General features: G+C 28.6%; 1 protein-coding gene across 1 annotated transcript; it reads left to right on the forward strand.

Annotated features, from left to right (window-relative positions):
* Positions 1-416: 416 nt before the first annotated feature.
* On the forward strand, positions 417-2,800 carry LOC129960627 (BTB/POZ domain-containing protein KCTD16-like). The gene has a single exon (XM_056074170.1). It carries the CDS (start codon positions 608-610, stop codon positions 1,397-1,399), a length of 792 nt encoding a protein of 263 aa, XP_055930145.1. The 5' UTR covers positions 417-607; the 3' UTR covers positions 1,400-2,800.
* Positions 2,801-11,650: the final 8,850 nt, after the last annotated feature.

Here is an 11,650-nt window from a genome sequence, read left to right on the forward strand (position 1 = left end):
AAAAAAAAAAGGGAATCTCTTAGATAAATATTCCCGGAGATATGTGAGTATTTCATAAACTATATTCATTTATAGGACAATAAATAGAATCAGTTTGCATAGAGTCAAAAATTTCTAATACTAGGAGGATACGGCTTATTTTTAAATGATTCAATAAAAGAAGAAAGAGTGAAAGAGGGAAGTGAAGGGAGAAAAATCCTTTTCCCCGTTTATCTCGCATCCGTTTATTATCCTCCGTAAGAACGAAATGGATTTGTTTCGGGAGAGTATCGAGGCAAACAGTAGTGTTAGTATCTTTCTCCGCCAGATGGCAGTAAAGATTCGTTTTTCCAGGATATTGATTTTCCAGAGATGCTGTATCATAAATAAAAGGGAAGAGGAGAGAATAACCCACTGAATCCGGACTCATATGCATCGGGAGGGATGCTCCGGCATCTGTTGAACATTCCTTCGCATCTGGATTCTTCGCTTTCCCCTCCTAGAATATTTCTTCTGCAAAAACGGAGGGGGGCAACGCATTTCTGACCAGAAGTGCAGCGACTTGAGGTGAAAAACACCTTTAGACGTCATTGTTTTTTTTTTTGACCTCCTCTTCAGTGTATCGATAATGGCGGCCACCTCTGAAGAAGGGGATGAATCCGAATTCCCTCCCGTGATTGAACTTAATGTTGGTGGTGTGTTTTATACCACGTCTCATGCCACCTTGACGAAAGAATCCAACTCTTTGCTGGCGCAATTATTCGGCGGGCCCCTCTCAGCAGGTCCCTATCGAGACTCTAAAGGGAAATTTTTTGTGGATAGGGATGGAGTTCTATTCCGGTACATCCTGGATTACCTCCGGGATCAGAGAATCGTCCTGCCCGAGAATTTCCATGAAAGACTGAGACTCCGGCACGAAGCCGAATATTTTAACCTTCCAGGTCTCATTGCCAAGCTGGATTCGATCCCAGCTGCCAATTCTCCTGCTTCGCTAATTGCAAATGCATTTCATACTTCCTTGCCAGGAGCTCCTACGGGCCCTCCGGGGTATATTATCATTGGATACCGAGGTACCTTCGCTTTTGGTCGAGATGGTTTAGCAGATGTTAAATTCCGTAAGCTGACTCGCATCTTAGTGAGCGGTCGTGTGAATCTTTGTCGAGAGGTGTTTGGAGAGACCTTGAATGAAAGTCGGGATCCAGACCGTGGTAGCGACTGCCGATATTCTGCGAGGTTCTTCCTCAAGCACAATTTCTTGGAGCAGGCTTTTGACAATTTGCAGGAAGCTGGGTTCAGATGCGTTGCTGCAGCAGGTTCTGGAACCTCCTGTGGCGGAGTCGGTGAGCCCATGAAACCTGGTATGGATAGTGAAGAAAATAGATGGAACCATTATAATGAGTTTGTTTTCACAAGACCCTAAAGAAGCACTCAAAACCGTTTTGTTATATTTAAGGAAAACAAAAATGAACTATAGATTGTACACCGACACTTCATGATCCAAAAGTTCTTTCCTAAATTCCATTTTGACAACTGTGTGTAAATATATCGTTTGTACTGTCTAGTGTTCGCCCTGTTTGATCATGTGGAAATTTGGTTTGATGACAATTTTGTTTTTGACTCTCCCAGTGCTTCAAATGACTTCTCACTCTTCAGCTACTCGAAAGTAGTTTCACATGCAGAACTTTTAAAAAGATTTAAACTGAAATATTTGTGTGCGCACATCAAAAAGATGAAGACAAAACAGTCTGAAATATTTGTGAGGCACTGACAACTATCTTGCAAGTTGGGTCTTAAATGGCAATTTTTTGAGAATATCAAATCTTGTTTATCATTTCAATTATGATACATAAGGTATGTGTTTATATTACATGTTCTTTATAAAAGTTAATGCTTTAATTAATAACCATAAGAACTTAAAGTAGTGCTTTCCCCTTGCAAAACATTAGCATTTGAGACTATAATTGTAAGTGAAATTCAAACTTAAGTACAAACTGCATGTTATCAGAAGTAAAACTATAACATAATCACAGCTTGTACGAAAAATTATGCTAAATTGCATACATCTAAGGAATTTTTTTCTGAGAAAATGAATATTAGGGGATGATGTTTTGCGGAATTCACTTTATTATGTATGAACTGAATCAGTTATGCATAATTAATTTTGAACATATCATTTTTTATTAGTGTTTAGAATGATTTGGAATAGCTAAGATTATTGACAGCAGTGAAAATCGAAGACTTGAGAGATGACGGTTTTACAACTATGTAAAGATAAAACTGTCTTTCAATATTTAAGATTGATGTTTTTAACACATAATTGATCATAATGTTCTTAGTATCACATGTACAATTGTACGTGTCAATAGTAGCAAGTAAGCAATGTTTATATTTGCTTATTTTTAAATGTACATGTCTTTCTTGTCTGAGAGTGGCGAACACTGGTTCAACTTCTTTTCAGTTTCAAAAATATGTTGCTGTTTTTATAAAAGTGAGTATATTAGTTGCTATTTAAATGATTTTTGAGACCCATTTTTTCTTTTTCTTTTTTCACTCGCAAGAAGGGGTGACTTAGTTCCGAATTCACAGAATTTTCTAAATGTAACTATTTCAAATTTTTTCTATGACTTTTACATGATTGTAGTATGTCCGTTTACTACTGCATGTGGAAAATGCTTCAATTGAAAAGAAAAGGGATACTTTTTAAAATTTATCCAAGAGAAAATTTTATTAAATTTATTCAAAGGGCATTTTGAAAGCTATGATATAGAGAATAATATTCGGTATGAAAAGACTTTCAAGGTTTAATGTATTTAAGACTTCAAATTCTATTTCTGACTCGCAATTTGTAGTTTATTTCGAAAAAAAAATGTATTTCCAAAATTAAAGTATTGCTCAAATTCTTATGAAATGATTGTTTTTGGATAATTTTTGATTCCTTATTGATCTTGTGAAGAATTCAAAGTAAAATGACGGGTTTACACTAATGAAATTTTATTACTTAAAGGAACAAATGTATTTTTATACATCAGAATGTTTCTCTTTATACTAGAGTCACCCCATTTTGCAGCAGAAACTCTTTGATGTTTATAATAAAGTAGCGTATTCATAAAGAATTTTTTCTTATTCAAAGTGTGATTTATGCATATATATGTAAAATAATATGTATATGCACATTTAAAGACTTTGTCTTTACTTTTTGAGAAACTGATCTCTATGTGATACTGGATAACTTATTGAGGTTGCGACCTATGGTAGCGTGTAATGCTCATATAGCCACATTAGTGAATATACTTTGATTTAGAAAATTAAAAAAAAGAAGAAACCACGTTGATTCATTTTAATAAATGTAATTTGGTTTTACTGTATCTCAAATTTTCTTAAGAATTATAAACTGATTATAATACATCACTGCCCTAAATGAATTAATGAAACCAAATTATTTCATAAAATACAGAAATTTTAAACGTTTTCCATCTCTTAATATGATGCTTGATTGAAAAACTGATTAATAATGAAACAATGCATAGTAACTCTTTCAAATTGTAATCTTGTACTTTTTTTAAAATTTACTAATAACTTTCGTAAATTAAAAACTAACTTTACTATGAACTTTTTTGTAATACTTTATTTTACTAATAACAATACTACTAAATTAAGCATTGGATCAAATTTTGTGCTTAAATTTGCACAAAATGCATTTTGCATTTAAATCTATATTTTAGTGTTTTCTATAAATAATAAACACATAATGTGAAAGATACATTTAAAAACAAATGTATCATGCAGATGAATTCTAGATTTAAATTTGTTTATTTTGTTGAAGAGAAAAAAGATAGAAAGATAATAATCTAATGTTGAAATAAATCACTCAAATAGAATAAACTTTTCAGTCTTGATTTGTATAAACGTTTTGGAATCAATCTATTATGCTAGTAGAATTTTTATGCATCACAGGTTTTTTTTATATATATATCAAATAAAAAAATATTTCACAAATTCTCCTTCGTTGTAGGAACTATAAGTGCTTTTATGCTACATAATTTTCCTGCAAATTGAATAATAAAACTGCTGAGAAGTGTAACATAGTGTATTAAAGTTGCAAATTTTTCGGAACTATCTGTCATTATTTAAATTCTGGACAATTTCGTTATGTGACTTTCATAGACATATTAATAAAATAAGTTTAACTTATATTATTTGAATTTAAGTATCATAACAATTTATTTGCAATAACATTGTAAATACGCGGTGTTGGTTAATAATGGTGCTACAGTCGGATATAAAAAATAATTTTTTTACATTACTTACCTTGAACCTTTTAAAAACCTTGAATTTATTTAAAATTCTCCAAAATCAAAATCATTGATTATGCCACTGCTTGTATATAATTTTACATAATTTCCATATGCAAAAAAATAATATTTAAAATTAATTAAAATTACAAAATGAAGTAAATTATTATGAATCAAAGAAATTAAGCTGATATTTCAATTGACAAACATATGAGAATTAATTTCAATAGTCTTTAATCATTGAATTCAAACAAATTAAGATGTATTCGGCAAATTTTATTCAGTAACCGATCCGATTCCGATTTCCGATTTAATCTGATTTCACTTCTTTTTCGTTAATAAGAAATATTATATCTACCTTCTACAAAAATCACAAATTTTTTTTATAAAGCCTTTTCAGATGTCAGGGATAGGGGTAAATGTTTGAAAAAAAGGAATTGTAAGCTTAATTAAAACAACAAATACTTCTTAATTAATAATTTTTGTGGGCAATAGAAGTAACAGTTAGTCTCGTGTATCAAAAATATGTTTTAAATTTTACCTGTACATAGTTAAGTTTCTTTATTTTCACGAGTAAACTCAAATATAGATTCTCTGTTTAGCATCTGAGAATCTTTTTTTTTTTTTTTTTTTTTTTTTTTTTTTTTTTTTTTTTGCTTATTTTTTAATAGAAGAAGTTTAGAAGTTCACTTTTAATGACACTTCCCATTTATGAATCTTTTTTTTTTATTTCTTAATAAATTTTAGAACTTCACTTTTAATGACACTTCCCATTTGTGAATCTTTTTTTTTTTTTTTTTTTTGCTTATTTCTTAATAAATTTTAGAAGTTCACTTTTAATGACACTTAGTTTGAAAATATATAATAATTTTCTAATTACACTGAAAATTTAGAAGGTGAATTAAATTTCGAAAGGAAAAGAGTTTAAAATATTGAGATGATATTAATTTCCATATTGTCATCAATTTTCCTTCCCAAACTTTACAGGTATCTTGTAATTACTATTTATTCTTGTATTTACTATTAATTTTTGCATTATTCTTCTAGTAATATTGATTCTTGTATAATTATTGTATTACTATTAATTCTTGCATTTACTATTCATATAAAGTAGAGCGCAAAGTTTCCCCTTGTTTGTAGTCTATATATTTCTTCGATTTATTTGTTTCAAACCATTTAACTTTAAATTACTACTTACGTTTCCTACTTATGATAAACTGTTTTCCATAGAAAAAAAATAAAGAAAACGTAACACTGTACTTATCTGTTTATCAAATTTTATTGCACCTTACGTAGAAGAGTATTGCACCCTATGTATGCTTAGAGAAAGTTTTTGCACAAATAATTTTTTGTATATCTTGCTTGTTTTGATCAGAAATTTTGAAAATTGTTTTAAGTCAAGTTTTGAGCCTCAATTTCAAACGGAAAGAAATTATTTGACTTGATTACAAATAAGTAAGTCTGTATTTAGCTTTTGTTAATATATGCCATTTGATTGCCTTCCTTTGCAAACAAGTTAAAATTAAATATACATTAACTTAATGCATTTTAAGACATCTTTTCTTTTATTCGATTAAAACGTATTTAAACCGAAACAATAGATTCTTTTGATTGCAATGAATATCTTTTCATTTTTTATTTATCGTTTATTACTGAGACGTTCAATTTGAAACCCATTCACCCCATAGCCTTGTCACCTTTCTTTAAAAAATAATAAGATCTAAGAGGCTTTTTTAACTTATTTTACTGAAAAGATTAAAATAGCCATGTATTTCAACTGTACAAAAACATAGCACAATATTCCTGATCACGTACAATATTGTGTAAAATTAAAATTGTCAAAAATTGTATAATATGTTATGGAATTTTGATTTAAGTCAAAAGTTATATGATTAAGTTGAGTTGAAAGTTATATGTTAGAATAATATGTTAAATAAAAGATCCTCTATATGTATTTAAGCATTTTAATTAAGAGAATAGCAGGATAGGAAAATGTTGAATTTAGGTTTGGGTTAATCTTATCTATAGAAACGATGCGAAATATTTAAATGAACAATGAGTTATAAATTTTTCTCGGGAATAGGAGATATTTTGAAATTGATTCAATATTTTTCAGAATTGGAGTAAAATCTTATAATTCATTATTAAAACCTTATTAATTACTAAAGGTCCCCACCTTTAGTAATGAGTTTTTTTTATTTTTTATAAATAAGCTAATTTTTCGTGTTTTTGAAAGTTTATGAGAAAATTGAAAGAACTATTGAGCCATCCTGAAAAAATTATAATATAGATACTATATATAATAAAAAGATTAAAATGGTTTTACTTCCCGTATTGACTGAAATATCGGGAAAATTTTTTTTTAATATAAGGGGTATCAAACATAGATTCAGAGGCAAAAGTAAGAGGCTCCCATCCAGCATGCTTAATTTTTGACATGAGCTTAATTTTTTAAAAAACTTAAATCTTCTTATCAAGTTTCTTTAAAAACTAAGGTACAATTTTCATAAATGTTTCATTTTTTATATGCAGTGAAAAATTTTTTCCATTTCATTTCATTAAAGCATTACATAATTGAGGGAAGCAAGTACAAAAAATGTTCCATTTCTCAAATGTCAGTAAATATTTAATTCCTTAAAATACTGTGCAATAAGCTAAAAATAAACTTTATGAGTGCAAGACTTTCTTGCATGGCTTAAGTCTGGCAAGATTTACGTCCCATTTCGAAGCTACTGTAAGGGTATTTGGGATCTGCCGTTTTAAGTGGTACATTTCTGTACCAGATTTATTGGTGGTATATTATAAGTAACACCATGTGCTATTTGTACGGAAAAGAACTGTTACTTGATGTTATTTGCTATTACTTTTGTTAATACTGATAACGAAATTCACTAATGTGGCTTTCTATTTTTTCCTTTTTATAGAATAAGTTGCCCAGTGTATTACATACGGATCAGTAAAGAGTAAAACACAGCCAATGGCTTGTGTATTTGTGTAAAAAATAAACTGTTGTCCTATTCAAATGTATCTTTACACAGAATTCACAGAACTTTCGTGAATTTTTACATCATTTCTCTGACTATCTCTGTGTTTGAATTTTTCATGAAGAGCCAATTTTGAAAAATAAATCTATCGAGAACAGTGAATTCATGAATGGATTTTAACATCTGATCTATTCGCTGTTGATTTTGATACTGATTTATGAAAGAGTTATTGTTGAAGAAAGAAATAACTACATATAGCAATAAAAGGTTGTTGATGTATTCGTCAAAATTGTTAATGTATTTGTTATTATGCTTCATGTCTTGCAGGGAATATTTAATAAAATTTTAAAAGCCATCCAGAGAAACCAAAAAAATAAAGATTCACATTTTGGACAGAAGAAAAGAAATTTGCTCTTGGTAAAGCAAGAATATGAAAAATATTTATAAGCCAATAATGAATAAATTATCTATGCGTTACTGCCTGTTGGCTGAAATGAAGTTCCGTGCTGATCTTTTTGTTAAAAATTAAATTAAAAAAGTTCTAATCTTCGTATTTACTAACAGAGCAATCTTGTTCCTATTCAAATTTGTGTTTTTATATGAAGTAAAGCAGAGTATTTATTCTCTTAAAGAGAAAGTTCAAGAAGATAAAGAAGTTAAAAAAAAGGCTGCATTTTCTAATGTCTTTTTCAAGAGCTTCAAGTAAATTGGGAAATGATAAAAATATATTTTGAAACTTTTAAAGCAATTATTAAAAACTTAATGTTTTGGAAGCATGAGAATGTTTGTGATAATTATGGTGTTTGGTATGAGAATTTCAAGTTTTTAATGTATTAATTGAATTTCATCATAGAGAAAAAATGTAGAGGTGAATTAGAAATAAGTTTATTGGAAAAGATGTTTTTTTTTTTTAATTTTTTGCACTAATGATAGGCTTTTTTTTACACGAATATTCATTTATATATGTGTATGTAGAACATTTAAAAAAAATCTGCTTAGGAGTTTACTTGTTACATCAAGCATGTCAAAATTTAAACGTATTAAAATTTTTATTAGTACTGTATTTATACCATTATTTATTTCAAATTTATTGGATGACTTTGCGTTGGGATATGCATTTTATGATATACCACTATATCATTTTTTTGTGAAAAGAAAAATAAAAATAGTCCAGGTATTTGAGAAAGTTTAAAGATTGTATTTTATATTTGTTGATTATTAGTAGATTTTAAATTTTCTAATTCCTTCCTGGTAATAATTATTCTGAATAAAAATGTGGTTATCAAACATTTTCTATATAGCTGAGAAGAATTCGATTTACTGATATCTCTAATGTTTGTACTATTGAAATGAGGATTAAAATATCATCAACACCCTGACAGCATTTAAAAATTATTAATGAAAGCTTGAGAAATTATTAATTACAGCTTGAACAAATTAAACATTAAAGATATCATTAAATTTATAAGTAAACAAAAAATTATCAATGATAACTTGCTTTAACGTCACTCATGTAAAATGAAACTGATTTTTAAGCACATAAGATTTTTTTTACCATAATGTTCTAATTAATACATTTGTGTTTTGGTATTTCCTTAAAATATGATACTAGAAACCAACATTTTGTTGAGCATAAAAAAAGTAGCGATTTCTTTCCTTGTAATGGAACGAGCAAAATTGTCTGTCAGCGTAATTAATTATGCACAAGAAATACTGCATTTCTCGGGCTTCCAATCGATAGATTTCATCGAAAAGATGGATGCAATAAAAGTATTAAACAAAATTATGTATTAATGATATATTAAAATATTATAGCCTTTAAATGGTGGTGTTCTGGTTGCAGATCAATTTGATGGCAAGGATAGGTAATCATTCAATTGTATAGGTTGAGCTCTGTTTATGATCACATTATGTATAACCCTTTTGTTTTAATGCAGTTTTATTCTGATAAAACTAATGTTGAATTTATTTTATTTGTGCACCATATAAGAAGATTATTAAAATTGTGTTTAATGTAAATTCTTGCTGCATTGTTTGATCTCTTGTCTTTCAGTAAAGTTTACAAAGGAATATATTTTCTTTGTTAATTTCTTTTATAAACCAAATAAGGTACTTCTTGCCTTACAGACTTCAATATTTATAATTCTAAAGTTTGCATACATTAATTTTGGAAACTCTTTTCTCAATGAAATGAAAATGAGATGATGGCGAATGCTTTTGCTTTATGATTATTATTTTTTTCAAATTGTTTTTCTCTAAAAATAATTAATAATGAATAATAAAATAAAAATTATTAATAATTATATAATAATTATGTAATTTTATAATAATTTATCAACAATAATTAATAAAATTGCTTTCATTTTTTTTTTATTTAACACTTCCAAATTATTTTTGTAGAAGTTATTTCTCTGAATTAGAGTTTTAAAGAAAAAAACACTCTGAACATTAAAGTGAAAAAAATTTTATAAAGTGTCATAGCATTAATTTTTGTCAATCTGTTCGTAGATGAGTGCTCCACATGCGATAAGAAGCTCATATATAGCGAATTTTTTTAATTCCGAAAAAATACTGTTGTTTACAAATTCGGCTTTCACAAAATCTATAATCACATATAGAGACTCACTGAACCAATGGTGATCTATAGTCTGTTGTTGAGATTTTAAAATCTCTTCTGTCACAAATTCCAGTCCATTCATATGATGTCATTGTTAAATAATCAACGTAGCAGCACATGGCATTTAACATCTAAATGCTTGTTGTTTTGTGATTATTTCTTCCTGCAAAATCTGCAGTAGATTCCAAAATGAGGCAGACCGAAAGCACTTGACAAAGTATAATGTGAGCAAGAATTGGTTCCGTAATACAGGATTATCCAAAATAAAAGTAGAGGCATTTAGGCAATTTCCGCGTAAAAACTATAGGCTGGATCACAATCAAATTTTGTGCACTTACTCTTGTGAATATGTGGTTTCGATTTTAGAAAAAAAAAAAAAAGCTCATAATAATAATTTGAGCTCATGTTTAATAAATATGAGCTCAATAAATTGCCCGAAGAGAGAAGACCCTTTTGAAATTTTAAAACTTCTGATTTGTTCCATCCCGGGAAGCATATGTATAAGAAAGAAGCGACGATGAAACTGACGTCAATTCACATCGCGTTACAAATACAAAAAACTAAAGTGTTCGAAATATTTTTCCCCAGTGATTTTATACTATGAGATTTTGATAGGAATTCTTTGACACGTGTAGATTTAAGAAAGGGAAATATAGATATATTTTAAAAGAATTTGCAAAACATGACATATATTTATCCCTTCATTTGGGGCGTGTAAAAGTGCTGATTAAAGCAGTTTAACAGAGCTCGTGTAGCCATAATTATATTTAAAAAAAAAAGCTGGAATTGGATCAGGAAATAAGAGAACATTTTAGAATTAAGTAAATCTGAGTTAAATTAAGATAAAACTTCGGTATTTAATTAGCATTTAATATATATATATATATATATACATACACTAATGCTTATTTTACGAAACCCGGAAGTGGCGTCATGCTTTCGTCATTAGCATATTTTTTCTTCTGTGGGTCGTAGAGCTATGGAATAATTTAATGTACTCTGGCTGAGAATTATTTTTATGAACAATTTATGGGATTTTAAAAGCACACTCTTTACACTAGACAGCTGAAACATCTAGAGGAAGAGATCGGGAATCTGGTATTCTGGTCAGTGATATTTTGAACTACTTATTATTTTAAATTCTTTACAATCCCCCCACCCTAAAACTGGATGTCTTGTACATACTTATGACAAATTTAATATTTTTCTGCATCATTTATGATGTTTCGAGAGAGATTAATCGACAATTTACATGTCTTCCTTTTGAAACTTTGTTTCTACTTTGATTTGAAGCATCAAGCAATACCCCTTTTTCGAGAAATTCACTTTGAACCAACTACTCATTTCATTATACAATATATTAACAAGACAAAGACTTCAGTTTTGAATTTACGATTAATAACAATGACAATTAGGTTTTTCTCATCTCCTTCTTCAACATTCCTCTGCAATTTGCTTTTAACTTACATGAACGAATCAAAACATTATTATTTTAAATTTTACAAACAATCTACATTTTAGAGACTATATTGTCATTACATTTAAGTTCATATTATGCTGAAAAGCGAATTAGTAATTTAGCAAACGTTGAATTTATAATGAATTATACAATTATGGGGCTATATATTCTGTTAGAATATAATTAGTAAAAGCAAAATTTACCTAGATTAATTAATACTTAGGAAAGTCTGATTGATGTTTCATAAGGTATCAGCAATAGGTATTCTTTTTATAAAATTTCAATATATGTATTCAAAAATTTCAAATATAAAGGTATA

Source organism: Argiope bruennichi, chromosome X2 (genome assembly GCF_947563725.1).
Source record: "Argiope bruennichi chromosome X2, qqArgBrue1.1, whole genome shotgun sequence".
In the NCBI taxonomy this organism is placed as follows: Eukaryota; Metazoa; Arthropoda; class Arachnida; order Araneae; family Araneidae; genus Argiope; species Argiope bruennichi.